Source organism: Lathamus discolor, chromosome 6 (genome assembly GCF_037157495.1).
Source record: "Lathamus discolor isolate bLatDis1 chromosome 6, bLatDis1.hap1, whole genome shotgun sequence".
Taxonomy (NCBI): domain Eukaryota; kingdom Metazoa; phylum Chordata; class Aves; order Psittaciformes; family Psittacidae; genus Lathamus; species Lathamus discolor.
The window spans coordinates 89595297-89623042 of NC_088889.1; the positions used below are offsets into that span (position 1 = coordinate 89595297).

The 27746-nt window shown below is 53.6% G+C and overlaps 3 protein-coding genes across 3 annotated transcripts; 2 read left to right on the forward strand and 1 right to left on the reverse strand.

The window, feature by feature from the left end:
- Nucleotides 1-670: 670 nt before the first annotated feature.
- On the reverse strand, nt 671-7157 carry ATPAF2 (ATP synthase mitochondrial F1 complex assembly factor 2). The gene is made up of 8 exons (XM_065684682.1): nt 6935-7157; nt 4647-4691; nt 4216-4361; nt 3383-3480; nt 2559-2639; nt 2315-2427; nt 1898-2013; nt 671-1301 (listed from the first exon to the last, which is right to left on the reverse strand). The coding sequence occupies exons 1-8, from the start codon at nt 7053-7055 to the stop codon at nt 1164-1166; spliced, it is 858 nt and encodes a 285-aa protein (XP_065540754.1). The 5' UTR covers nt 7056-7157; the 3' UTR covers nt 671-1163.
- Nucleotides 7158-7296: 139 nt separating this feature from the next.
- GID4 (GID complex subunit 4 homolog) lies at nt 7297-16728 on the forward strand. Its single transcript, XM_065684683.1, has 6 exons — nt 7297-7713; nt 10023-10082; nt 11018-11125; nt 11854-11955; nt 12930-13060; nt 14161-16728. Exons 1-6 carry the CDS (start codon nt 7321-7323, stop codon nt 14222-14224), a joined length of 858 nt encoding a protein of 285 aa, XP_065540755.1. The 5' UTR covers nt 7297-7320; the 3' UTR covers nt 14225-16728.
- Nucleotides 16729-17188: 460 nt separating this feature from the next.
- DRG2 (developmentally regulated GTP binding protein 2) lies at nt 17189-26195 on the forward strand. The gene is made up of 13 exons (XM_065684684.1): nt 17189-17334; nt 18367-18527; nt 19195-19284; nt 20361-20421; nt 21323-21413; nt 21809-21881; nt 22031-22121; nt 22311-22408; nt 23044-23120; nt 23504-23592; nt 24244-24302; nt 24728-24781; nt 24864-26195. The coding sequence occupies exons 1-13, from the start codon at nt 17271-17273 to the stop codon at nt 24948-24950; spliced, it is 1095 nt and encodes a 364-aa protein (XP_065540756.1). The 5' UTR covers nt 17189-17270; the 3' UTR covers nt 24951-26195.
- Nucleotides 26196-27746: the final 1551 nt, after the last annotated feature.

A 27746-nucleotide genomic window follows, 5' to 3' on the forward strand; every position in this document is an offset into this window, starting at 1 on the left:
TGGCAGCAGCGTGGGAGAGGAGTGCTCTCCATCAAACCACCCCCAAGATAACAGCAGGTTTCCAGCTCAGCAAGCACAAGGCTGGCAGGGGCTCTGCATGCCTGGGAGCCTCATCCTCTTCCCCACCTCTTGCCAAAGCGGCTTTGTGCAGCGTGAACAGAGCAGTCCCCAGCAGCAGGAAGGGGAATCAGTGGTTCCAGAGGAGCTCACACGCCGCTGCTCGCAACAGCCAAGCGAGGAGTCATTAATTCCCCTCCTTGCTCCGTGACAGCAGCTGCTGCACTCACTTGTGGGCAGCTTCTGAGCAATGATGCTGGCCGGGGCGGCACTGCTCGAGGTGAGCAGCAAGGAGAAAGGTGGGAAGGTTAAATGAGAGGGTGGCTGCATACGTGCTCTGGGGAAGAGACTGGGTCTCTCTGAAAGCCCCATGGTGCTGTCATACACAGGTTTAGCTCACAGTGCTCCGAAGCCCACGTTCCCCCCTTGTCTTGCTCCAGGACTGCACAGTTGCCTCCCTGTCACTCTGCAAGGACAGGGGACCTTGCATGGGGAGGCTCACCCAGAGGGAGCAGATCTGTTTGGTAGGGTCTGCTCTGCTCCGTGCCTGCAGCCATCCCAGAGCCTCCAGCACCACGGCTTGGTGATTAAAACAAAGAACTACTCAGCAGCATTGGCTTTCAGGATCTAGCAGGGATGTGCCTTTAATCAAACAGAGAGACCCTGGTGTTACATACAGGCACGCTGAGGGATGAAGAACAGATGCAACGGAGCCTGTTTTCAGATTCCCATAACAAGTGTGTGTCAGGAGCTGGCAGCTATGAAGACATGTGGCATATGTTGGGTATGTCTGTGCCGTGCCCTGCCCAGGAAGCTGTTTCCTTCGTGGGAGCTCCTCTGATGCGTTACTGACACCAGCGCTGGACAGAGCTGCTGGCCTGGGGATGCAGAGGATGCTCACCTTGACCTTCCCTCCTTGTGGGCTCAAAACTGCTGGTGCTGCACTATGACAGGCAGCCCAAAAGAGGAGCTGCCCACAAAGTCACAGCTCCTCAGCATGAGGCTGATCCCAGGAAAGATGTGATGGCAGGAGGATGATTCCCATCCCTTGGGTCATGCCAGGGATTCAGACCCAGGCATTTTCCTGCTGTTCCAGACCAGCAGCCTCAGTCCTGCAGCAGCTTATGTTTCACAGTCGAGCTCTCCGAACAGAGGTGGACAAAGAGAGTCCCAGCTGCAGCACGAGCACGCAGCTCACACAGGTCATAGTCGTGGGCCCACTCCACATTGCCCCACCGCTGGATCTGAAGGAGAGGAGGAACATGAAGTCAGTTCAGAACTGGGTTATCCATAGAGCTGCTCAGCAGCTCTCCCTTTTCATGTCTGTGAACCAGGAGCTGTGCTGGTCACTAATGGGGCAGGGAGATCTCCAGATGAGTGGTGCTGCATCTGTAGTGGAGCCTGAGGCAAAGCCCCTTAAAGGGAGGATGAAAAGATTCCCATCAATTTCAACCACTTTTGGGTCAGGGAGAGCTTTGTGCCAGGCCAGCTTCCAGCAAGCAAGTTATTAGCTTGGTGTCTGCCAAAGCCTCCAGGCTGGATAACCCAGAGCAAAAGAAGCCAGCCACGACTTTGCACTTCACATCAGAGAGGGAGCAAAGCAGCCATCTGGGCTCTGCAAAAAGAACCTGGCAGCCCCAGGAGCTCTCTGCGCTGCTGTGCCCATGGTGTTGCTTTACAGCAGCACACTCCAAGCTCTTCAAATGCAGAGAGTGGTGAGGTGGAACCTCTCCTGCAATAGCAGGCACTTCCCTTGCCAGTTATTTGTGGTGGGAGATGCATTTGTCACGCTGAGATTATTGCTATTTGAATGATAGGGCTGCTTTGTAACATGATTTACCTGGTATTCTTCCTCCAGGCGAGAGAGAAGCACGGCTTTCTCTACTGTAATGTGCCTGTCAATCACACCCATGGACAGGATCAGAGATTTCAGCTGGGTGATGATATATTCTATACCTGGAAGGGAATAACCCGAAACAAACAAGATCCAGGGTTGTTTTCTGCAGCTTTACAGCAGCATCTTCACATGCTCTGACGAGACAGACCTGAGGACCTCTGAGGATGTGTGGAACCTCCTCAGGGAGGTCACAGGGCCACTGATCCTTGTATCTGGGTACTTCAGTCTCAGATCCGCAGTTAACAACAGACACAAAACGCTGTTGCAGTCACTGTCACCGCAGTGACAAAGGTTCTGCCATAGAAACTGCCTGCTTTTATTGTGCCACAAACCTTCCCTGTGCAAAATAACCTCTCTCACCTTGCAGGGCCCACATGTTGTAGGATGCCAGATGGCTGACGAAGGTATCCTTGGTGCTGGCTGGGATGTTTGGCCCCAGGATGCTGGTGGAGGAGCCAATTGCCACGTTGTACCTGGAATGATCACCCAGCTCCTTAGAAAAGCACAGGGCTCACAGATCCTGTGGCTCTGACAGCCACAAGCACCAGAGCTCCTGGCCTGGGCAGGCCAAAAGCAGACAGGAACATCTTTGGCTTCTTCTTACCTTTCCTCAGCCCAGGCAACAATGGGATCCCATTCATTCTTCTGCAGCTCTGCCAAGGCAGGTGGCTCCTCCACACGATAGCTGGGCCATTGCAGAACAGAACCACAATGGGTGTTCAGTCACCCCCAGAGCACAGTAAGGGGAATGAAGGCAGTGGCAGCAGTGATTGGGAACAATCCCCCCACTCTTCCCCGAATTCAGAGCGTTTTGTTGGCCCAGCAAGGGTAATTCTTACTACAAAACAGAGCAGCAAAGCAGCCAACAGGCAGCCCCAAGCCAGGCACAGGATGCAGTGAGGTTTAGTGGTCGGAGCAGGGCACGTATCCCACTGGAACTCTTTAGCTGGGGCCATGCAGCTCCCAGTGGATATCGCAGAGGCTGGGACTGTGAGACCGAAGCCTGAGCATGAAAGGCTGGATCCTGCAGCCCACTTTAAGGAATGAAGGGCATTTGGCTGCTGGTACAAGTTCTATGAGCTGCCTGAACTGGCACAGGAGTACCAGGGACTGGGCTCACAGATTTCCCCCAGGTCTTTCAAAGGTGTTTTCTTTTCCCCAAGGAAATCTTCATTTCCTGCTGCTCCCACCCTTGCCCAGCACGGAGATGTCCAAAACAGGGTTCAGCAGAGGACCAGATCCCCATTCACAAGCATGAACTTCCACTAAGTCTGCAGACATAGAAGTGGCCTAAACCAATTCAAACCCTCAAGCCAACCCCTGGCCAGGTCAGAGCCCTGCTGTGACTGAGTTACAACAGACATCTTCCCTTTCTTCCCCCAACCCCACGGTGCCCAGACAACCTCACCCCTGTGCCCCATCTCATACCAGACAGTGTCAGTCTCCAGGAACTTCACTGCTGCTCGGATCAGCTGCATTTTGCTCCTCTGTGTGGGGTTGTCCAGCGCTGTGTTGCACAGGGTGGTCTGGGGGATAGAGGCCGTTTAAACCACTGTGAGTCATGGCTTGGGGGTACAAAGCCAAGAAGCAGCAGAGGAGTTAATGAGGGGTGCAGCTAAAGGGGGGTGCAGAGCCAGAACTGTGCGATAGGAATCATCTCCCTGGTTTCAGAAGCCACAGGGATGGGCTCATCAAGCACCAGGGAAGGAAGCTCATTCTCTCCTCCTGCCCTCACAGTCCATACTAACACTGTCCAGCCCCTTCTCAAGTACCTCCAATGACACCCTATAGAGTCACCCAACCAGTGTCAACCCAACCAGTGTCAACCAGTGCCCTGCCAAACTCCTGACCTCTTACCCCTGTTTCTATGGGCATTCGGACAACCTGACCTCTCACTGTTCTCTGTTTAGAGACCATTCTCATGTCTACACGGTCACCCCTGTTCTAGACCAACCTATGCCAATTCCACAGGAAGGCTGGGAAAGGCAGGATACAGAAGGAAGCACGCTCAGAAGATGCTCTGAGAAGATCTCATGCATCCCAGCACAGGGCTTACACCCCAAAGTGTTTCAACCCTTGCTCTGGAATCCACTCCACGCACTGGCAACGCCCTCATCAGGCAGCAGTGGCCTGGCAAACCTATCTTTAACCCCTGGAATTTCGATTCCCTGTCTTTAATCCTGACTTTCTTGACCTGACTGCTCCCAGCACACTGTGTTCTGTCCTTCCAAGGTCCCGGCATCCCATCTTGCCGTGCTCACCAGATGCATGGTGTAGAACTTGATGGTGTCTTTCTGGGAGTCCCACTCTGTTGCCACTGCAATGGCCAAGGCCTCACTGGGCACACTGAAGAGCTTGGCCTGGGGTGTTTTCAGTTTTCGGTGGTCCAGGTTGATTTCGAAGCCTCCTGGGGAATCAGAGTAGAAATCCTGAGGAATCAAAGAGGAGCAGGCACTAAGGAACAACAACCAACCCCACAGACTGAGAGCTGGAGCCGATGGGAGCAAAGCACCAGGGATGCTCAAGCGGTGGGAGCACCAACACCATCATTTGGACATATTGGGTCTTGGAAGTGGCTTCCCACCCCACAGCTTTGCTATGGATGAGGAAAGGGGACAGCAGGATGGTGACAATACCAAGCTCACACAGGCTGGGACCAGCCCCTCTGCCCTGTCCCAGTGGCTGAACTCACCTTCCCCTTGAGAGATGCTCACGTTCTGGTAAAACCGCTTCCTCTCTGGGGACAAAAACAGCCTTTTAGGGGCAGTCAAGGGGAGGTTGGTCCCTTCCCCTGCTCCCCATCACAGCCCAGAACAGACAAAGCCCTCAGTGCTGTTGCTGTGGCCTGGCCACAGAATTCCAGCCCATTGATCCACAGCTTCCAAGCACCACAATGAGCTCCACTCAACCGGGAAGCGCCAGGACACTGGTGAGCAGCACAGCGCTGCTGTGCACAACCTGCACGTCAATGGGAGTACCTTCACTCCGCTTCAGCTCCCTTGGAACCCTGAACACTGCCAGGGATGGGGCAGCCCCAGCTTCTCTGGGCACCCTGTGCCAGCGCCTCAGCACCCTCACAGGGAAGAGCTTCTGCCTAAGAGCTCATCTCAGTCTCCCCACGGGCAGGTTCAAGCCATTCCCCTTGGCCTGTCCCTACAGGCCCTTGTCCAAAGCCCCTCTCCAGGTTTCCTGCAGCCCCTTTAGGCACTGGAGCTGCTCTCAGGTCTCCCCTTAAGGAGCCTTCTCTTCTCCAGGCTGAACCAGCCCAGCTCTCAGCCTGCTGCAGCTTCTCCCACTGCAGTCAAAGACAAGAAACCCATGAGAGCCGGGTCAGAGGCAGGACAGGGCTCAGCAACCCCTTGATGACAACAAACCCACCCGCAGCGCTTCTCATTCCCTGCCTTGACCTGTGCGCGCCAGCAGTGTCCAGGGGCAGGATGCTGTGACGATGGTGCCACAGCTGGCTGATGCTGGGGACACGTGGACCACGCTGTGTCACCGAGTCACCAGGGGAGGAACCACCTCCGACAGCAGCCTCCAGCCCACACATCCAGCTCCATCCTGCCCCAGCAGCAAGGCGAGCTCTGCTTTAAGAGCAGCTTCATTTCCTACCGGCGCTGCTGCACACATCCAACACCTTGGAGCCAGGTTAAAGCCATCGCAAAGGCTCTCACAGCTCACGCAAGGCAGGAGGAACCTGCCACGCTGTAAACCCCAAACCAAATGGACCCTGTGAAGGGTGAAGGCAGGAGGCCAGGCTGCAGCTCTGTGATTGGAGGCTAAAGAAAGCTCATTCCCGCTGGGAATGGAAGAGGATTTGCTCAGCCTCAGGAAGCACCACAGCGTGAAGGCACAGATCAATGCACCCCAGAGGAGACCCCGCAGCGAGTCACAGCGACTGCAGGCTCACCTCCGACAGAACCAGGCTCATTTTAGGGCCCTCAAACCCACGCACAGCAAGGTCTGTGCAGGGGACACGGCCCAGAGTGTCCCTGAAACACCCCCAAACCCCCATCAAACCCCAAACCCAATGTATCGGAGCGGTGCATTGAGGATGTGGCTCCAAACACCCGCTAACGCCAGGCAAAGGGCGCAGGGGGATGCCCATCACCAGGACCACGTTGTCCGAGGTGCTCAGAGGCAGGGGGGGGAGCCCCAACCCCACAGGACTGCGCTTGCAGGGGGGATCCCGTGTCCCATTTGGCCCGTGGGGCCCTTCCCTGGCCTGGCGGGGCTGGGCCAGCGGTGGATCCCCCCCTCCATGACAGCTCTGAAGGTCACCCCGGGATGTGAGGGGGTATAGGGAGGTATGGGATATAGGATATGGGGTATGAAGTATGGGATATGGGGTATGGGGTATAGGGGGGGGTATGGGATGTGGGGTATAGGGGAAGTAATGGGGTATGGTACGTGGAGTATAAGGGGAGTAATGGGATATGGGGTATGAAGTATGGGATACGGGGTATGTGGTATACGGGGGGTATGGGATACGGGGTATAGGATGTGGGGTATAAGGGGAATAATGGGATACAGGGTATGGTACATGGAGTATAAGGGGAGTAATGGGATATGGGGTATGAAGTATGGAATACAGGGTATGGGATATGGTGTATGGCGGGGTATGGGATATGGGGTATGAAGTATGGGGTATGGGATAGGGGGTATAAGGGGGTAATGGGATACGGGGTATGGGATGAGGGGTATGGGGGGGTAATGCGATGCGGGGTATGGGATGTGGGATATAGGGGGGGTATGGGATATGGGGTATGAAGTATGGGATATGGGGTACGGAATGTGGGGCATGTGAAATGGAATATGGGATATGGGGAATGGGATATGGGCTATGGAATATGGGCTATAGAATATGGGATACTGGCTATGGAATATGGGACATGGGGAATGGGATATGGGCTATGGAATATGGGACATGGGGAATGAGGGGGGCCCCCCTCCCCTCATGTGCTGCAGGCGCTCCCTCACCTCCCGGCGGGGCATAGGCCCGGCCCCAGCCCGGCCGCAGCGGGGCGGTGCCGGCCGCGGCAGGAGGCGGTCGGGGCAGCGGGCAGCGGGCGCAGAGCAGCCGGCGGCAGCGGCGCCACATGGCGGAGGGAGCGAGGAGGCGGAGAGCACCGGGCCGGCCCCGCTCAGCGCCGCCGCACGGGCGCCGCCATGCTCCCTCGGCGTCAACCAATCAGCGGCTCGAACGCGTTTTGTCCCTTCCGCCACCCCGTCCACTCCGCCAACGGAACGAAACGACATTTCCCAGCAGCGCCCCGCGGCAGCGCCTGCCGGGAGGAAGCGCGTGCCGGGAGCCCGCAGCCAATCAGAGCCCGGCGCCGCCCCCCCCGCAGCGGCCACAAGGGCCAATGGGAGCGCGAGGAGGCGCTGACGGGAGGCCCCTCAGTGAGGCAGGCGGCGGCGGCCTCGGCGTGAGGGGAGCGGAGCCGAGTCCCGGCCTCCCCCCCACCCCGACCCCGTCTCGGTCCCCACCGGCTCCGGCCACGCTGGCGCCCGGGGACCCCCCCGAGATGCCGGTGAGGAGCGAGCGGTGCCGCGCCGGAGGGGCAGCGGCGGGCTCGGCCTCGTCGTCCTCCTCCGCTTCGCCGCCGGCCGGAGCGGCCGCCAGCAGCCTGGTGCCGCCGCCCCCCATCAACACGGCGCAGCCCGGGGTGGCCACCTCGCTGCTGTACAGCGGGGCCAAGTTCCGCGGGCAGCAGCGCAGCAAGGGCAATGCCTACGAGGTGGAGGTCGTCATGCAGGTGAGGGGCACGACCGACGGCGCGTTCTTACCCCCGCCTTCACCGGGCCTCGGTCTCCTCAGGCCGCGGCCGCTCCGCCTCACCTCCTCCCGGCCCCTCACGCCTGCTCTGGCTCCATCCGTCTGCTGCCGCCGGCCTCCCTGCCCTCAGGCCCGGCCCCGGCTCCCTCAGAGCGCAGCCGTAGCGCTGTGTCCTGGCCCCGGAGCCCCACCGAGGCCTGTGGCTGAGCGGGGACACGCACCCGGCCCCTTCTCTGTCCCCGTTGCCTGCAGCCCCGACGGGGGGACCCTTCCCCTCGGGCCTGGAGAGGCCCATGGCCCTCCCTGTGAGGCTCCTGGGTCTGTAAAGCCCAGTGACGGCTCTGAGTGCTGAGGCTCTGCAGGGATCTCTTGTTACCTTCCGTGCTCCCCTTTTGGGATAAGGGGAAAAGGCTGTGTCCTGTTCCCCTCAGGCCCCAGGAGGAGCTCCATTCCCTGAGGGCCACCGCTTTGCCACCTTGTCCTCAAACTCTGAGCAGAGCTCACTGTGCTCAAGCCTTTCCCCTCCCCTCTGCACCTATTCCCCTTGGGCCTGGCAAGGTTCCTCCCTTCCCATTCCTTTCAGGCTGTGGAGTGGCCGTGCAGGAGAGAAGGGTAAGAGCCCAGCTCAGAATGGGTGGTGTCCTCGGAAGCCCTTCCACTGGGATGGCCTGTATTTCAGGCCTGGCTGGGAATGACCAGGGAGCCAGGTCCCAGTCCCAGGCTGTGGCAGAGCTGGACCCAGGGTCCTCCATCCCTGTGGTGTTGGAGGCTCGTGCACTCTATGAGGGGAGGTGCAGTGGTTTGTGACAGGAATGCAACCAGACAGCTGTAGCGTGCTGGAGAATGGGTCCCCTGCCTCCCGTGGCCGTTCCTCCTGCAGTCATTGTCACCCTGTGTGCTTTATTCTTAGTCCTAGACCCAGGCAGGCTCACTTTGGGCAGAGCTGTGAGGTATGGAGTCATTAATGCATGGCCAAGCAGCCATCTGAGACATGCTTCCCTACAGAGCGCGCTGCTCACAGCTTTATTCCCACTTCGGTGGCACAGGAGCATGTAGTAAGGGCAGTGCTGAAGCCTGACAGTGCAGTGGGGAGCCCCAGGGCTAGCAGATGGGGGAGTGTTTGATCGAGCTCCAGCAGCACCAATGTACCTGGTGGGGTTTGCTGCCGTGGGGACATCCTATGGCTGCTCAGCTCCACTGCACGCAGGGGCTGGCAGTGCCTTTGTGCTAAAAATGCTGCTGTTTTCATGTGTGTCAGTTGAGGAGAGGTGGCTGCTGCTGCTGCTCTCCCTGTGCTGAGTGCAGGGAAATGGCAATTTCCACAGCACAGGTGAGGAAGAGTCATCTCTTTAGTGCCTGCACCTCCCTAAATAACTCGCTGCTTGTTCTGAGAAAGGAGCTGGAGATGGTGGGAAAAGCTTGGAAAAAAACCCTGGTTTTAAAGGTTCGTGGAACCCTTGCAGCATCCTAGCCGATGAGATGGAGCCCAAAAAAGGGTGGCATCAAAGTGTTGGATCTGGGAGAAAGGCTCCTTCAAAGCACATGGGACCTTACCTGGCTTCTGAGCAGGCCTTGGTGTGCACCCTGCAGCCAGGAGAGACAGGGTGCCCAAAGAAGCTGTGTCTGCCCCATCCCTGGCAGTGCTCAAGGCCAGGTTGGACACAGGGGCTTGGAGCAACCTGCTCTAGTCGAAGGTGACCCTGCCTATGGCAAGGGGTTGGAACTGGATGAGCTTTAAAGTCCCTTCCCATCCAAACTGTCTGTGATTCTATGGGAAGTGAGTTAGTGAGGTGTGGATCAGGCCTGTTAAATAAGCAGAGGGCAAAGCTCAGTATTGTGCTTTCTTCCTTTAGCCTGGATTATCTCCAGTAAATAAGATGCTTTTTACACTTCTCTCACCCAAACACTCCTTCGCTGCTGGTGGTTGATGGGGAGATGTGGGGCTGAGGGTGTGATTAAGTCAGTGGTGCTTTCACTTGGAGAAAACGGAGTTGGCTTCTTCTGAATGGAAGGGGAAGGTTTACTTCCTATTGAAGACCTGGGCAGAGGCTGCTGCCTCAGTGTGATGGAGCTGGAAGCAGGCAGGGTGTTGTCAGGGATGGCAGAGGTGAGCTGAGCACCTCTTAGATGCTCATTCCAAATGGTTCCCAGCCATGGGGAAGGGCTGCCAGTGTGAGCACTGGGCAATGAGCTGGACTGAAATTAGCTTTGCAGGGGTCAGAAACTGCTTTGGATCAATTGGGTGCCTTCCTGCCTATGCTTATGGTTGGACCTTGCACTCTTTTCTAGCATGTGGATATGGAAAACTCCTATCTCTGTGGATACTTGAAGATTAAAGGCCTTACAGAGGTGAGCGTTAAGTGGAAAACAGCAAGAAAAGATGCATGTAAAGGCTTTGCTTGTTCCCTGTGGGGTGGGGGAAACTGCCATTAGAAATAGGAAGTGGAGGGGTTGAGCATGGAGTAGATTTCACCACCAAACAGTTTAACAGCTTCAGCCTGTGCTTGCTATGTAGAGCAAGTACAGCGGGCCTGTAATGGGAGTCCTGGGAGTGGGAAGTTCGTCTGGCATCCCTTAAGGTTGAGCAGACCAAATCTGACCCTGGGGGCAGCTTTAGGCACTCTACCAGTGGTGCTGTGTGGCTGAAAGAAAAGAAAGGAGGACCTGAACAGTCAGATCTTCACATATTTCCTTTCCCATCCACCCTCTAAGCTTGCTCATGGTGTGGGACAGTCAGTGAGAGCTGTCTCCCAGGGGTGATGCTTGGAGAAGCTTGCTAACCCCAGCTGAGTCTGCTGTTCCCTGCCAGTGCTCTCCTAATTCAGTGCTAAGGCAAAGCTGGAGAAGAGTTTTTCTCCCCTGGGTGTCTTAATCCAGCCCTTGGGCTTTGGAGCAGTCACACAGCAAGGGCTGGGTGTCCTCTGGGGAGCTGGCTGTGATTGTCCTGCTAGGAGACTCCCCACAGTCCAGCTCTGACACAGCTCCTGCTTTCAGGAAGTGAACAGAGGGGCAGAGAGGGGCTGGAATAAGAGGGTGGAGGCTTTGTGTGTGTGTGTACCAGACCTGGAGGTGTGAGGCAGGCAGAATCAGTCAGTGACTGGGGAGCTGAGAGCTCCAGCCTTGGATAGCTCAGAGCTCCTCCTGGGACGTGTGGCTTCTTGCTGGGTGCATGTACCTTGCTGGGACGTGTGGCTTCTTGCTGGGTGCATGTACCCCTGTGTGTGTGTGAGTTTCTGGCTCTAGGTGACAAATCTGACCTCTCATCCATCTCTCTTGTCTCCCAGGAGTATCCAACCCTCACCACTTTCTTTGAAGGCGAAATAATCAGTAAGAAACATCCTTTCTTAACACGCAAGTGGGATGCTGATGAAGATGTGGATCGGAAACACTGGGTAAATAAAGCTGGGGGAAGCAGATGGGGGTTCAGTTCACCCGCTCTGGAGGTGAGGCGCAGTGTGTGCCCATGCCAGAGCTGTCAGAAAGGCCTAGAGACATCTTCTTGGATGTTTCCCTCCTTCCCTCACTGGGTTCTTTGTAGGTAGAGGTTCCACCAGCAGGCTGGTGGCTGTGATCCATGACAGGGGATGGGGCATCTTGTTTTCTGCTTGCTGACCCTGGGGTTGGAAAGGAGCAGCAACAATTCCCCATCTCTTGACCTCCCAACAAGGAGAACATGCTCCTTATTTGAAGGTTTATCACAAAATGATGTGGAGATGGAGAAGGTGCCTCTCTAGCACAGGCAGAGCAATTGGTGCCTGTGTCTTGGCCACCTGAACCCTCTGCTCAGGGTCGGGTGTGCCTGTGCTCTGGATCAAGCAGTTCATTGCCTCCCCACCTTGACCTTTGCTGTTGTTTGCCAGACTTTGTTACGTTTCTGTCAAAATAGCTTCCTCTGGAAGTGTAGGAGCTTCTCCAGCCAGGCTGGATATGGCTGTGGGTGTCCAGCAATCAATCCTCTGCGTTCCCCTGTGCTCATCCTGGGGTGTGTGTTTAGCACAGCTCCAAGGGAAGAGCCCCTTTGGGGAGCAGGTCCTGTTCTGTAACAGCTTTTGCTTCCCAAATAGCAGCTGGCACCAATGAGCTGGAATAAGCATCCTGAATGTTTTCTTCTGTGTTTCAGGGGAAGTTCCAGGCTTTTTACCAGTATGCAAAAACATTTAACTCTGATGACTTTGACTATGAGGATTTGAAAAATGGGGACTATGTCTTCATGAGATGGAAGGTAAGCTTCACATGTCTCCTTCTCTGAGCTTACAAATGACAGACAGAGGCTTGTGGTACCTGAAAGCTTTGTCAGCTCTGATTTAATGAAAGGTCTCATCTTCCCAACGTCATAACCCACCACAGCTGCAAACTCCAGCATGACTCCTGTCTAGCCAGCTAATTGCATCCTGAAGGGCTGCAGTCACGGCTCGAAACACAACAGGAAAATCTTGCTTGGTGATGAGAGAATTGGTGTCTTCAGTCCCTGTGTGTGTGACACAGACTGGACAGTCTGCACCTCTCTGTTCTTCACCTGGGTTGATTCTTTCCCCTTTACATGAGCTTTGTGCAGCTGCAAGGGGAGGAGGTGATAGAAATGTGGAGTGGTTTGTGTTGGAAGAGGCTTTTGAAGGTCATTCTGGTATCTCTTCCCCACTGGGGGGCATCTTTTCCCTTTGGATGCTTGTAGGGGTAGGGTATCTACCACCTCTCTGGGCAGCGTGTGCCAGTGTCTTGCCACCCTCACAGCAAAGAAAGTCTTCCTTATACCCAATATAAATCTACTCTCTTCTAGTTTAAAACTGATACCCCATCTCCTATCACTAGATGCCCTGGTAAAAAGTCTCTCCATCTTTCTCCTAAGCCCTGTAGAAGGCTGTAAGGTCTCCCCAGAGCTCTCTCTTCATCATCAGCTGGCTCTGATTGCTGGCTTTGCAATTGGCTTCTGGTTTGAGCTGAAACTGATCTCATGCCCTCTTGTTATAAGAGATTCTGTCCTCGGTTGTCTGCTCTCCTGTAGGATACCTACAGTGGCAGGTGGTGAAAGAACACACTGGTCTCTGTGCGCTGGGCTGCTGAGGGTGCAGGGAGTGCTCAGCCAGGAATGCCTTCATGTTAGTGGGTGCCAATGCTCAGTTTGGGAGGACACATTGAAGGGGGGGGGGGGGTGTATTTGACTGGCATTTTAAAACAGAGTCTGTGTTTTGTACACAGGAGCAGTTCCTAGTCCCAGATCACACCATCAAAGACATCAGTGGTGCTTCCTTTGCTGGTTTCTATTACATCTGCTTCCAGAAGTCAGCAGCATCTATAGAGGGCTATTACTACCATAGGAGTTCAGAATGGTAAGGAAGCTTCCTCCCTTCTGCTCCTCAAACCTAGGAGTGTCCAGGTGGTGCTTCTCTGGCCTGAGAAGGGGGTTTAGCCTGGTGGCTGGACCTCAGGGCAGAAGGGATGGGGTGTGTGCCATGCTTTTGGCCAGAGCAAGCTATTGCAGCCCATTTGTGTGGTGTAAAGTGCTGCCCTTTCTGCATGGTGGGGAATAATTGGGCTGGTGAGGTGGAGCAGGGGAGGTACAAGGTCTGGAGGTGTGCTATGGCTCAGCAAAGCAATGCTCTGGTACATAGGCAGGCAGATACCAGTTCTGGATTACTAAAAGCATCCCTCCAGAAGCCTTGTCTCCAGTCCAGGTGCTCACAGGATCCTCTTGTGAGGAAGGATGAGCACAGGGCAGCCTGATCTCATGTGGAGTTGTGCTCTCTCAGCTTGTGCTTGCTCAGTGATAAAGGCTTTGAGCTTCTCTGTGCCTTGCCCCTTCAGAGGATGTCAGAGGGGCTTCTGAGAGTGAGCTCAGTGCTTCCTCACATATAACAGCTTGGCTGTTGCTCCCTTCAGGACAGTGTGTTGTAGTCCAAGGTCCTTGGGGTGTTGCTATAAGACAAAGGACCAGTCAAAGTCAGTTGGTGTCTTATTAGAGGCAAGGATCTGACAGTGAGCTGTGGAGAGCTCTTTTCCCTCTGGCAGCCTCGAATGTGACACACACAGCAAGTGAATCTGTAGGGTAGCTGAAGCTCTCAGAGGGAGGGAAAGTACCTGGGAGGCTTTCAGACAGATCCCCTCAAGCTGAGCTTTGAAAGACCTGAGTGTGATTTGCAGTTGTAGCAAACACTGTTTGAACATGAAAGTTGTTGAACTTCAAAAGGTGTCCAGAGCCCACCTCAAACACAGCCTGCCTGCAGGTAGCTCAGGGAATGGAAATGAGGAATGATGCTGAGGGGTTTGGCACTGTGGGTAAGTGGGTGTTGGGTGCCTGAACACCTCTGAGGCTGTAAAAGGGGAGAGAAAAGCCACCCACCAGGCTGTGTGCCCTGGGGCCTGCCAAGTGCTAGGGGAGTTCTGTTGCTCTATGTAATCCTCTTCATCCATCTCTTTCCTTCTCTCCCAGGTATCAGTCATTGAATTTAACTCACGTTCCTGAGCACAGTGCTCCTATCTATGAATTCCGATGACAGCTGTCCGGAACTGGTACCACACAGAAGCAAACTGGGCAGGAGAGCATGGCCTGCCAGGAGAACTGTGTCCCTGTCGGCGCACGGGAATGCTTCTCTCCTGCCCCTCGGACTCGCGAGACAGAGCCTGAATGTAAAACTCACCCAGCCCAAGGAGCGTGGCTGCTGGAGCTTGATTCTCCCTCCTGTCGAGTGGCGATTTGATCTTTAATCTGGTTTTTGAGCTACCTTTAAATGCACTTTCTTATTGCACAGTTAGTTTCTCTATCACTGAAGTTCTTCCCGGCTCTCCTTTGGAAGCTGTTTCTTCAGTAGCTGGAATCAGTGGTTTGCCCTCTGAGTAATAAGAAAATACAAGCTGGGTGCTTTCTATTTTCATTCTTCCAGCCTGGAGATGGGTTGAAATCGCCAGGACTCAGGTTTGTTGCCCAGATGGCTGCTCCCACAGCCGGGTCCTGCGTGTCTGGGGGGGCTCCGCTCACCTGCAGCGTGTTGGGGGAGCACTGGCTGAGGCAGATAAGGCTGGAATGAGTCTTTGCTTTGTGCTGGCTGAGGAGGTTAGCCAGAGCTGCAGATCTTTCAGGAATGCCAGCCCTTCGAAGCTGGGAGCTCTTCCAGTGTCTGGATAAGCCACTGGGAATTAATTTGATGTATGGACTTCCAGGCTCTCAGTAAAGTGGATCTGAACTCTGCTTATAGGTGTATATTTGCTCTTTACTTAAGTTAAGGGTAAAAGACAAAAAAAGACAAAAAAAGAGACTTTTATTAAATATATATATATATTTTTATGGTTCCTTTTCCAAAGGACCCCAATGCACAAGTACTCAATGGCATTTTACAGTTTTCACATTGAAAACCAGGAATGTTTTGTGTTAGTTTTCCAGACGTGTCTGTAATCAGCCGCCTGCTTCCAAGCAGCACCATAGGAACAGGGCAGCATTTGCACTCACTCCTTGTGCTTCCCCACCGCTGCTTGATACCTTTTTATGGGGCTAAAAATACCAAGGAAAGGCAAAAAATACCCCAACAAAACCCACCCCCAAGTAGCTCTCCTCTGACTTGGAATGTTTCAAGTGATAACTTAAGGCTCCTGTGCCAAAGTGTGTGTGCGTGTGATGCACGTGTGGTTTGGTTTCTTAAAGACATTTTAACACTTGGCCTCGGTTGTATGTTTTATGTGACTGTCCCACTCCGTGGGGCTTGTATGAGGGTTTAGTTTGAGCTTTTCTGGCTGGTTTTGAAGCATAAACCCCTCTGAGGAGGTTTGTGTTGGAAGTTATCCAGGTGGGTGCTGAGGAAGTGAAGCCTGCCTGTGCCCGGCACCAAGGTGGTTTGGGTTTTCTTCTTTCGAGCTGCCCTTGCTTCCTTTGGTTTATTGCAGCAGCTCAATTGCTAGTTTAAGCCTTAAAGAGAAAGTATTCCGGTCTTGGTGAGCCCGTTTCCTTTATTCCAAGTTGGGATCTTGTGTGATTTGGGAAGTGGCTGAGCTGGTCTTGGGAAGTGCTGCAGGAATCGCCTGCTTTGAGCGCGCTGTTTGCTGTGGATGAATCCTATTCCCCAGCATAAGTGGGGAGAGACCTGCTCTTGGGAGAAGGAGGGACCTGGCCCTTCCGTGGGGCAGGAGCCTCCCTATGCCGTGAGGGAAGCGTGTGCATTGTCTTGGCTGTTGCAGGTGGCTTTGGAGAGTAGGGGGAAGTGGGAGAGCAATTCGAGGCACGAAGGGAGAGCGTCTGCGAGCAGAGCAGTTAGGAAGCGCACTCCTGTTTTATCCTGCTCAAAGAAACTCATCCCTTTAGCAATGGCAAGAGGGGTTTCCTCACGGATGGTGCTGGGTTTAGAGGCAGAAGCCTCAGTGGTGCTCTGCTGTGACCAAGCATGGGGTGAAGCCTCCTCCTAGGTGCTGTTTGGGCGCAGGGACACAGCTCCAGAGGCTCTTTACAGCCCTCCAGAGCTCTCTGTGCAATGCTGGTTGGTGACACCAGCCTCCTTGTGCTTCCCAGGGTGTGACACTTGGGTTTCTGCTGTGGTTGAGTTGAGTTAATGCTGGTTGTTGGCAGGAGATGGGTTAAGAAGGGTCCTGGGGTTGTTTAAGATGTCCAAGTACCCTGAAACCTCTGAAGGGTTTTCTTTGAGGCTCGATATGTTCCAAGGATGGGGAAGGAGCATCCCGCTCCGTGCCGTCTCCTTCCCACCATCCTGAAGCCAACACTTGGGCTGATGCTGATGCGTGTGGTAGGCACAGAGCAGGCTGTGGAGCAGAGGAAGCTGTTGGTGCTCAGAGCTTCCCCCCTATAAACCTTCATTTTGGTTTTCCTTTTGCCTTGTTTGAGCTCAGGAGAGGCGTTCTGTATGTCCTGGTGTGGGGAGAGAGAACCGGTGTGGGCTTTGGGGGTCAGAGATGGGGTGTTTGGTGTGGGGAGAGGTTGTGAAGTCTCTGTAAGGTGTTACAGGAGGCGTTTTGCAGAGCGATCAACATCCAAATTAAACATGAACTGTATTCAAGGGCTCCGTGTCCGTGTGTGTTTGTCAACCAAAGCGCTTCTCGTTCCAGCGGAGAGCTGTGCTTCCTTCCTCTCCCAATGGGATTTCTCCAGGAATCCAGTTATGGAATCCCAGACTGCTTTGGGTTGGAAAACCCCTTAAAGCTCATCCACTTCCAACCCCCTGCCATGGGCAGGGACACCTTCTACTAGAGCAGCTTGCTCTGGTTGATGTTGAGCAGTGCAAGGATGGGGCTGATTGCTTTAAACGCAGGATTTGGCCTTCATTAATGGAGCGGGGGGGCTCCCTCTGCATCCCGCCTCCTTCTTAAAGCTCTCCCTATAATCCCCATCCATTAACGCCCATCCTTCCCCCCGCGTTATCCCGGGATCCCCTCCCACCGTGTCCCTCTGGGTACCACCACCCGGAACCCACAACGCGCGGCGCAGGGGAGCAGCCGGAGCGGCGCTGCGGGAGCACAGCACCGCCCTCCCGGAGCCTCGCTCAACCCGGACGTGGAACGGGGCCCGGCGGCAGTTCCGGAGCGCGGCGTGCGGGCCCCGCCATGGGCATCCTGGAGAAGATCTCGGAGATCGAGAAGGAGATCGCCCGAACACAGAAGAACAAAGGTACGGAGGGGGGGGGGGGGTGCATGGGGGGAACGGGGGTTCTGCCCCTCCTGCAGCCGCTGTTCCGCCGTTGGGCCCCGGTGTTAATTACCCGTGGTGTTAATGCCCCCCGGTGTTACCGTGGCTCTACTCGGGGTTGGGGCGAGGAGACCCCAAGTGATGCTGGTGGTGCTGGGACGCCGTGGCTTAAAGAGGGGAGTGGGGCGCAGAGCTCCCGTTGGGGTCTATCGGAGTGGGTGCCCTGAGCCCCGCTGCTGTGGGGAGTGGGGAAGTGAAGCTGCAAAGCCCTGGTGCTTGTGCCCTTCTCTGTCACAAAGGGCCCTGCTCTGCCTCCTCTTTGTGCCGGCTGGGAATGTGAAGTGTTCCCGTGGAATCCCAGCCTGCGTTGGGTTGGAAGGGGCCTTAAAGCTCATCCAGCCCCAAGCAGGGACCCGTTCCACTGGAGCAGGGTGCTCCAGCCTGGCCTTGAGCACTGCCAGGGATGGGGCAGCCACAGCTCCTCTGGGCACCCTGTGCCAGCGCCTCAGCACCCTCGTAGTAAAGAACTTCCTGCTAATACCTAACCAAAATCTGCCGGGTTTTGCCAAGAATAAGCCCATAAAATACTTCCACACGGGAGCTCTAAGTTAAATGTCTTTAAAAATTGACAAAAGCAGGGAAAAAAGAAATCTTACCTCTTTATAACGTCAGACGTGACTGGGTGTAAGGAGGGGTCTTTGCCCTGGAGCAGCCGTTCCCCCTGTGTTCTCTCCCTGTTTAACTGGCTCCCTTCGCTGTTCATTCCTGCCCCTGCTCTCCCTCTGGCTCTCTCCTTTTACTAAGGAACGTTTTGGCTGCTTGAGTCTGACTTCATGGGTTTGTTACCGAAGGTTTGCTCTCAGTGCCCAGTGTTTCAGATGCTACAGAGCAGCTCCTGTGCGTGGCAGTGGTTAAGACCTTGCCCAGGAACCGCAGCGTTGTTTGTTAGGAAGGGTCTAGCAGTGAATTGCCACCCACTTGTGTTAACTGGGTGTTGCGTTCCTGTTCTTCCAGCCACCGAGTATCACCTTGGGCTGCTGAAGGCGAAGCTTGCCAAGTACAGAGCTCAGCTGCTAGAGCCGTCCAAATCCTCGGCTGCGAAGGGAGAAGGCTTCGATGTGATGAAATCCGGAGATGCCCGCGTGGCACTGATCGGTTTTCCTTCCGTGGGTAAGGTCAGTGAGAGCCTCTGCGTTCCCAGCTTGGGGTAGTGGTGTCTAAAGCAGAAAGCCATCAGCTCTTCGTCTCTCACCTTCCTGCCGGGAGTTAACAGGACGTGGTTGTATGCTGAGAGCTGAAGGTTAGGGGTAGGGAAACCCCTCCTTCCTCTTGTGCCCTGTGCAACAGCCTGAAGCTTGGTCTTGCATTGCAGAGAAAATAGGGGGGAGCATGAGATTTCCATCAATCATAGAATCCCAGACTGGTTTAGGTTGGAAAGGACTTAAAGATCATCCAGTTCCAACCCCTGCCGTGGGCAGGGACACCTCACACTAAACCATGGCACCCAAGGCTGTGTCCAGCCTGGCCTTGAGCACTGCCAGGGGTGGAGCATTCACAGCTTCCCTGGGCAACCCATTCCAGTGCCTCACCACCCTCACAGTAAAGAACTTCTATCCAACCTGAGCTTCCCCTGGTTTAGTTTGAACCCGTTACCCTTGTCCTATCGCTCCAGTCCCCGATGATTTACCATCATTCAGGAAAGCATTGTCTGTCCCATCGCCACTTTAATCCCTGTGCCTGGAACAGCCACAACCCAGTTCCTAAGAGCCGAGGAACCCTTTGGTGTTGCTTGTTTTGCTTTCGTCGGTGTCTCTTTAGTGATGCTCATCTCTTGCCTTTCAGTCCACGTTTTTGAGCTTAATGACCTCAACCGCCAGCGAAGCTGCCTCTTACGAGTTCACAACCCTGACGTGCATCCCGGGGGTCATAGAAGTGAGTAGGATTCTCCTCCTTTTCACATAGTAGTAGCAGCAAGAAACCCCAGCCACGCTGATGTGTCTGTTTGCACCAGTTACGCTTGTGCTGCCGCTGAGCAGTGATAGCCAAAGGGCTCTACTGACTTCTGCTTTCAGCTCTAGGATGTCGTGAGTGCCTGCAGGTCTTGTGCAACGTGCAGTGCTGATTTGGCACTTCCCTCGCTCCCTAACTCCTCAGCATTGGCTGGCTGAGTGGGGTTTCATCCGCTGCTGTTGCACTGACCAGAGCAACGCGGCGATTCTCAGCTGAGTTTTTCATACCCGCTATTGGCAGCATTGACCAGATGGCTGCAAACCTTGACAGATTTGTTTTTAATGAAGCTTTAAAAGAGGCAATCTGTACTGTGATCAATTTTGGAAGGAAAACACAACTCCTCCTGTCCTTGAGGAGTTTTATTAGCGGTGGGCTAAGCATCCGTCAGCAAAGCAAATGACAAAGGGCATCAAACTGAAAAGCGTTCAAGAGGAATGAGAAAAGCAGGGTCTGAATTGCAAAGTGGAGTTAAATAATGAAAGCAACTGTATTGGTGTGAACCCAAACACTAATATTGTGACACATCCACATGCAGTTGCTAAGAGGGCTTTGCTGCAGTAACAACATGGGAGCTGATGCCCCCACAGATCTGGTGATGAATGGAAACCTCCCATTGCTTCCTGCTGCTGTAAGACCTGCAACACATCCGAGTAACTCTGAGCTGCCTCAGTGAGGTGGTGGCTCTTGCTTGTTCCTGTGCTTCCTCATTGGAGCAAGAGGAAGGGGTCTCTCCCCTCTCCCTGGTGCTTTGCCCAGCTGCAGTGTTGTGGTGCTTTAGGAGCTGAGGGCCTGGTGTGTTGCACACAGCTTCATAGGAAACACTCTGGAGGTGGCTTTGCCGAAACAGAGCTGTCAGCACTATGCAGAGCTGTCCTGCTCTGTCAGGCTCATTCAGCTCCGCTCTCCACAGGCTTTGCACCATGTATTTGGGGCTTTTGAGGCAGCTCAGGTGCCCTGTACAAGGCTTTCAACTTCCCACCCTTCTGTTTCCTTTCCAGTACAAAGGAGCCAATATTCAGCTGCTGGATCTGCCCGGCATCATCGAAGGAGCAGCGCAAGGTTGGCTGATCGATGTGTTCATGTCGAGCAGGGCTTTGCCCTCAGCTGCGTACCTGTGGTGCCTCACACGTTAGCAGGTTTCCTGGGCCAATGGTTTCCACGTTGGTTTTCCACATTGGAAGAGTCCTTGGTCTTATGTGAGGCACGATTTTTATCCCGGAGCCCACATACGGTTCTATATGTAGCAGAAAGCTGCTTTTCTGGAGGTGGGAGCCAAAGCAAGGCAGGCTCTTCTCACCTTCCTGTGCGAGTGTTATCTTGCTCATCTGTTTTGTGGTGCAGAGGAAGTCTAAAGAAAGATGCTGGAGAGGCGGAGGGGGAAATTACAGCTACACAGTAACCCCTTTTGACTGAGAGCCTGCCAGTCCTCCCATGACTCCTGATTATGGGAGGGGGTGCTGGCTTTGTCAGTGTCCCCACATTGCCTGTGTCAGAAGATGCCTTGGGGAGCTGAGGATAATCTCCCATTGGTCTCCTCTTGGAGGAGCATGGCCTGGTTAATAAGGTCTCTCTCTTTTTGGACCAGAAAATACATTGAACCCTTCTGCACAGGGACCCTAGGCCTGTATCTGGAGCTGCTGCCATAGCATGTGTGTGGGGATGTGTGTCCTGCTGTCACAGATGGCATTTCCACCCATGCAGCTGTACTCCAATAGCTCTGCACACACTGATTCCTGTATCCTGTGGCAGAGCAGCCGTAAAGGGTATTTGTTAGGGTTTGCACTGGACATAACACAGCATGGATGGACCAGATACAGTCCCTCAGGGCCCTCCAGCAGCTGGCTGCAGCCAGGGCAGCTACTGCAGGACCTTTTTCCTTGCTTCCAAGCAGCAGCCCTCCTCTGACACAGACCTCAGAGCTGGTTTTCCTTGCTCATGTGGCCATCTCCTCTCTCCTCAGGGAAGGGCAGAGGCCGGCAGGTGATAGCAGTGGCCAGGACAGCAGATGTGGTTATTATGATGCTGGATGCCACGAAGGGTGAGGTACAGAGGTGAGTATGTGCTGCTGGGCTGTGGAGCTATGGCGTGGCCAGGTTCAGGAGCTCCCATGTGCCCAGGGGTTTGAACACACCAGCTCCCTCAAGTGTTGTGCTCCCAGCACGTTGGGAAACCGGTATTAAAGCTATTGAGTACGAGCTGGAGGTTGTACTCTGTTAGAAGCATGCTAGCTAGCTGGCTTGGGCTCCTGAGCTGGATTGTTCCCTCTGGGATGGCTGTTTGGAGACAGGGATGTCAACCTAGATTTCCACCACACACTGTCCTATATTAGCTGTGGTTTCTAGGGTGTAGTGAAAGGCTGTATGAATGGGAGAGTCAAAATGGGAAGGGGTGGGTGTCCCCTGACCGTGCTCACTCTCACAGGTACTAATGTGCAGTGTCCCTGCAGGGCCTTGCTGGAGAAAGAACTGGAGTCTGTAGGAATCCGGCTGAACAAAAGCAAACCAAATATCTACTTCAAGGTGAGGTTTCCTGCGCTGCTGCAAGCACAGATGTGTCTGGCTGCCTGTTCAGAGCTGAGCTCCCTGCGTGCTGCCCCTTGTGTTGGACTGACTGAAAGAGGGTTGTGGATTTTGCACTGTTCTTAAGCCTCTCTGTTGCCTCCCTGCAGCCGAAGAAGGGTGGAGGCATCTCCTTCAACTCAACTGTCACGTTGACTCAGTGCTCTGAGAAGCTGGTGCAGCTCATCCTCCATGAATACAGTATCCTTTTCCTAACACAGGAGACCCCCTAAGCCATCAGCATCAAGTGGGACCTGCAGTGCGACTGCCTTGCAGTGCCTTTGGTGCTTGCTGGGTTGACAGCCAGCATTGACAAGCCAGCTCCGGCCGCTGGCTCCCGGTGATGTGTGGATGTGTTGGGGTTTGGGCCTTGACAATGTTCACCTCCAGAAATCTTCAACGCTGAGGTCCTGTTCCGAGAGGATTGTTCTCCTGATGAGTTCATTGATGTGATTGTAGGCAACAGAGTCTACATGCCTTGCCTCTATGTGAGTATCTCGGGAGCAGCCTGCACACACCATCACCTCCAGCCTGTGCCGAAGCAAACACTGGATCTTCCTGGTTCCTAAACCAGTAACGATTTGGGGGTTAAGAAGTGGAAAACAGCTCCACAGGGAGCTTTTCATAAGCTTTCCATGGGTGGCTGTGCTCTGTGTGTGTTCTCTGTGCCCTCTTGTGGCTGCGTGCTGTGGAGCAGCGTGAGGAGCTGCCTGTCCTGGTGCCATGGGGTTTGTGCCTATGGCACGGAGCCTTCCTGTGCTGCAAGCTCTGTGCTTGGGGTTTCACTACTGGTCCCATGTGCCAGAGATCACATAACGGCTCTGGTAGCAACTGGGTCTATAGTGAAACCAGAGGTACTGGAGAACACGTTGCAAATCGTCCCAAAGGATGAATTTTAAAAGGGCCAAACTTACATTTAGGCTTATGGATTTTACCAGTTTACTTTATGAAGAGCCTTGGCTTCTCCTCTGGCTCATAGGAGCCGAGTTTGTATTTCAGGTGCTGGAACTACCCTGCATGTGCATGCCTTACCATGCATGATACCTGCAGGTACATGTCTTAGTTCCTTGCAGTGTTGCTGAATTGACTTCCTAAAGGGTGTGTTGTTTCTTCTTTGACTTAGGTTTATAACAAGATTGACCAGATATCGATGGAGGAGGTGGATCGTCTTGCTCGGCGGCCCCACAGTGTTGTCATCAGGTAGGAGCCTGTGACACTGATGTCCTGGCCCAGAAGGTGTGCTGCTTCATTCCGTACCCCTTTCTCCAGCTTTTGCCAAGGAAGCGCTTTTTCCAGGCTTCCTTTCCCTGCAGAGGCAGGCTGCTTGGCTTCTCCACACTGTCTGCAGGCCAGAGTAAGCCAATCTTAAGCTGGTTTGGAAGTGCTGCTCTATCTGGTGCTCTGAAGCTGCTCACCCTTCTGAAAGCTCTATTTAGCTACTTCACCTTGGTCTTTTTCCTTTAGTGGCCTCTTTAAAGACTTCCCCTTTGTCCCCTAACCCTCAGTGAGATGTTTCACCTTGTTCTTCCGGAGCTCTAAATCACGACAGCAATAAACACGGAGATGTTCCTGGTCTTTTGCAGCTGTGGCATGAAACTGAACCTGGATTACTTGCTGGAGAAGCTCTGGGAATACCTGGCACTTACCTGCATCTATACCAAGAAACGAGGACGTAAGTGGCCATTGGCTGAACAGGTTTGAGACACAAAGAGTCAGTGCTCAGACAGGCTGCTGGTGGGTGCCAGGCTGTCAGTGAGCTCGTGTGTCTTGGGAATGCTGCAGTTATGCTCTCCCTAAGCAGCTTTCAGCTCTTGGGAGATTCTTTCTCTTCCACCTGATCCTATCTCTGCACTAAGAGCTGAACTAAAAGAGGGGAAGGTCAGGTTGGAGATAAGGAAGTTCTTTACTGTGAGAGTGGTGAGGCACTGGTACAGGGTACCCAAAGAAGTGATGAATGCCCCATCCCTGGCAGTGTTCAAGGCCAGGCTGGACACAGCCTTGGGTGCCATGATTCGGTGTGAGGCATCCCTCTCCATAGCAGGGGGTTGGAACTGGATGATCTTAAGGGCCTTTCCAACCCAAACCATTCTATGATGATACAAGGAAATAAAGTGTGCAAGTCTGCTTTCTTCCTTATTATTTGTGAGTACTGGCGTGTCTGCAGAACAGATTTGATGCTTTCAATGCCTGTTTGGGCAAGTGTAACGGGAGGAGGAATTTGGGAGTAATAAGCACAAGGCAAGGTGAGGTTGTGTCAGCATATTAGAACACACTTGATGGAAATCAAATGCATTTTGTTCCCTCCCTCCCTGCTTCTCCACAGAGAGACCAGACTTTACAGATGCCATTATTCTCCGGAAAGGGGCCTCTGTGGAGCATGTGGTAATTTCTCTGCATCTTTTATGTGTCCTTGTCTGTAGAAGGCAGCTTCCTCTTGGAGCCTGCTGTGATTTGTGCTTCATAAAGCTCAGGATGTGTCAGTGTTACCTGGGCTTCTCCTTTTGTTACCTTTCCTGATTCCATCTGCCTCAGGTGGCTTTCCTAGCTGCTAGGAAAGGCTGATAAAGGTAACTGAATGCAGTCCAGTGAAGAAGCACATGGGAGCAGTGGAATTGGGGCTGTTCGGGGGCTGGTGATTCCTTTGCGTCTCTTCTGTGTTCTTCCAAGTGCCATTAACTGGCTCCTAAAGTCACTGTTGTCATTTCTGCCATAGGGTTGAGTTGCTTTTCGTTCCTGGGTATTGAGTAGGTTGTTTGTAAAGGCAAAGCAGTGCCATTGAACTGCCTCACACGGTGTCTCTCTTGCAGTGCCATCGGATCCACAGGTCATTAGCCAGCCAGTTCAAGTATGCCTTGGTGTGGGTAAGTGCTTAACAGCAAATGACATCCATGTCCTCTGCTGTCTCTGGTCTCCTCTTAACCTTCTTCCCTTTTTGCTTTGAAGGGGACAAGCACAAAATACAGCCCTCAAAGAGTGGGCTTAACCCATATGATGGAGCACGAAGACGTCATTCAGATCGTAAAGAAGTAACTCACGGCTGGTGCCTGGCCTCGTCTGTGATCACTACAATTGGAACTGACCACATAAAAGCAAAAGCAACCCAACAAAACAAGAAATAAACAAAAAAGAGAAAGAAAAAGGAAAGGGGAGACGTGTTCCACAGCCAAGAGGGCTTCTGTGAAGCTCCTTCTCTTGGACAAAGGCAAAAGCTGAGGCTACTCTACTGTACACGCAGGTGGGGATGGGGAAGATGAGGTTCCATCAGGTGGAGTGTTGTCTCCTAGAAATAAGAGCCTCTTCTAGGGCACAGTTCCCACAGGTAGGGCTGTCCTGCTCCTAGCAGGGGCAGGGTTTGCACATGGATCCATGTGGCTTGCTTAACCAGTGGGTTTGTGAGAACAGATCCGGCCCTGTGCTTTGGGACGGGGAACCCAGGGCTGAGGGCACATTGCTGATGCATTGCTGCTTATCCATTCACATAAGTTAAGCATTGATCTGAAACAAAAACAGAGTTCTCCCTCCCCTGCCCACTGAATCATGGTATCTGCAGCATTCCCCATTGGAGACTTTGGTCTCTGCATCTGAAACAACCCCTGGTGAATGTATCGTGGTTCCACCTGAGTTAACACGAGAACGTGGCTCTCTGTGCCTCTCCTTAGCTCTGCAGTAGGGTTTGTAGGACCCCCTGCTCCAGCTGATACTGAAAGAGATGAGGAATGGAGCTTTGCTAATGAATTAACCTGACCAAACTGCAGCAGGGTACGATCAAAGAGCCATGGTCTGCAGTGAGGAGCCACTTGGGGCTTGGGTCCTTTGCTCATCCTGCCCATTGGTCCTCAAGAGTCTTGCTGGGGATCTCCTCCTTTCTCAGTCATGTCCCTCAATTCCAGTAACAGCTCCCTGCCGTGGATTTCACCCCAGCCCTGTAACCATTGTTGCTTGTCTGGCTGTTTTCCATCAGAAACCTGGGCTTTTTCTAATCCTGCTTTTTCCCTTCAATACTGATGCTAAACAATTGAGAGTGCCTGATAGAAAACAGCTCTTTCCTTCTGGGATCAAGAGTTGCCAATAGCTTTTATTTTCTTTCATGGGGGAAAAAAGGGGGGGTTCGGGGTGATGTGGATCCTTAACTGTGAGGATAGGTCTGATGGCAAACTTGTCTGAGCAGGGCTCCTTCCCTCTCCTGTGTGCTCCTCCCCATCCCTCACCCACTGATCGAGCAGAAATGGAAGGGTAATTTTGCTTGAGGAAATAAAAGTTGCTATTTCATGTGAACTGTGGGTGTCTGCCTGCAGTGGGCAGATGGTTTCGGGGTGCTTTCTACCTCTCTGCATTACCTTTGGCCACCTGAGGAATGCTGGATGCTGCTGCAGGAGGTTGTAGCAGGGAATGGATTGTGAGGCTGGAGGGCTCTCGATGAGTGATGGAGATGGCTTAGGTATTGTGTGTAATACCTGTTTAAGAAGGTGACTTTGAACTCTGTGAGCTCCCTTCCCTGTTCCTGCCTTTGTTCACAGCTGGAATGCAAGAGCAAATCCAGGCCACGGAGGCAGCAAGTGGAGAATGAGCTCCAAATCAGCCGCATCCCGCCTGAGCTGGCTGGGGAAAGCAGGAGCTTCTCCGTGTCCATCGTGTGGGATGCTGTTCCAGCACATTGCCTTGACATTTCCCATCAAGGTTGCACAGTTACCCACACAAAGACTTCTTTTGGTTCCATTTTGTCCCTGAGTTTCTGACTTTTCAATCCAAGCCCTGGCACAGCAGTGGGCTCCATCCTTAGGCCAGGCAGCGTGTGGAGCTGGGAAGATACCTGGTGCTTGTGTGAGGCTGAAATGCTCGCCATCTCCTGCTAGAACATGTCCTTGGTTGGGTAGTGCCTGCCTCTCCATGTGTCTGGGTGTCAAAATGACTAATCCACCATTAAAAACCCTCTGTCTAATTACTTTTCCTTTAGGAAATCGGGTGTTTTATCCCGTTCCAGATGAACTCCTGGTAGGTGATTAAATTTGGAATGGGGATGAAGTAAAAATAGCGAAGGCAGAAGAAGAGAACCTCTTTTTTTAGTGAGCGTAGCTCCTCGCAAGCCAGTTTATGGCTGTATTTGAAGACACATTTAATTGCAGCCTTCACTTTTCCAGACGGCTTCCCTAATTGGTCTGCACTGACGTTAAAAGCTGCCAGCATTGCAGTCGGGTGCAGGTTTGGCTGATGATGCCTCTGAATCCTCAGAAAGCAAGATCCAAAGGGCAAAGGGGGGGGGGAATCTGCAGCATTAGGATTGTTGTGGAGCCTCCTGAGGTTTATGGGGTTGGCCGGATCCTTCTCCAGCCTTGAGGGATGCTCGGAGCATCCTTGCTGAGTGGGTTTGGAGAAAGGTTCGGGTGGGAGGATGAGGGGTGGTTGAGTAGAATAGAATGGTTTGGGTTGGAAGGGACCTTAAAGCTCGTCCAGCTCCAACCCCTGCCATAGGCAGGGACCCCTTCCACTGGAGCAGCTTGCTCCAAGCCCCTGTGTCCAACCTGGCCTTGAGCACTGCCAGGGATGGGGCAGCCACAGCTTCCCTGGGCACCCTGTGCCAGCGCCTCAGCACCCTCACAGGGAAGACTTTATGCCTTATGCCCAACCTAAATCTCCCCGTTTAAGTTTGCCCCTATAGAGCAGCATCTACCTTTTCCCTGCTGTATGGGCTGAGCATCACCCCATAGAGCATTCTGCCCCTTAGAGCAACCTGCCCTTAACCATTCCCTGCTCTTTGCTCCACTTTCCTCAGTGCCATACCCTGCTCCCTGCATGGATCCTGCCCTGTTGCTGGAGCATCCCCTGCAT

Excerpts from the sequence above, each read along its gene's own strand:
- ATPAF2 (XM_065684682.1), bottom strand. The coding sequence starts at position 7,055 with ATGTGGCGCCGCTGCCGCCGGCTGCTCTGCGCCCGCTGCCCGCTGCCC. Across the intron at positions 4,362-4,646 it reads GAGCATCTCTCAAGGGGAAG|GAGGCTTCGAAATCAACCTG; the intron begins GTGAGTTCAGCC and ends CTGATTCCCCAG. Across the intron at positions 2,428-2,558 it reads GTTGCCTGGGCTGAGGAAAG|GTACAACGTGGCAATTGGCT; the intron begins GTAAGAAGAAGC and ends TGATCATTCCAG.
- GID4 (XM_065684683.1), top strand. The coding sequence starts at position 7,321 with ATGGGAGCGCGAGGAGGCGCTGACGGGAGGCCCCTCAGTGAGGCAGGC. Across the intron at positions 7,714-10,022 it reads AGGTGGAGGTCGTCATGCAG|CATGTGGATATGGAAAACTC; the intron begins GTGAGGGGCACG and ends ACTCTTTTCTAG. Across the intron at positions 11,126-11,853 it reads ATGTGGATCGGAAACACTGG|GGGAAGTTCCAGGCTTTTTA; the intron begins GTAAATAAAGCT and ends TCTGTGTTTCAG.
- DRG2 (XM_065684684.1), top strand. The coding sequence starts at position 17,271 with ATGGGCATCCTGGAGAAGATCTCGGAGATCGAGAAGGAGATCGCCCGA. Across the intron at positions 19,285-20,360 it reads GCATCCCGGGGGTCATAGAA|TACAAAGGAGCCAATATTCA; the intron begins GTGAGTAGGATT and ends TTTCCTTTCCAG. Across the intron at positions 24,303-24,727 it reads GGGCCTCTGTGGAGCATGTG|TGCCATCGGATCCACAGGTC; the intron begins GTAATTTCTCTG and ends TCTCTCTTGCAG.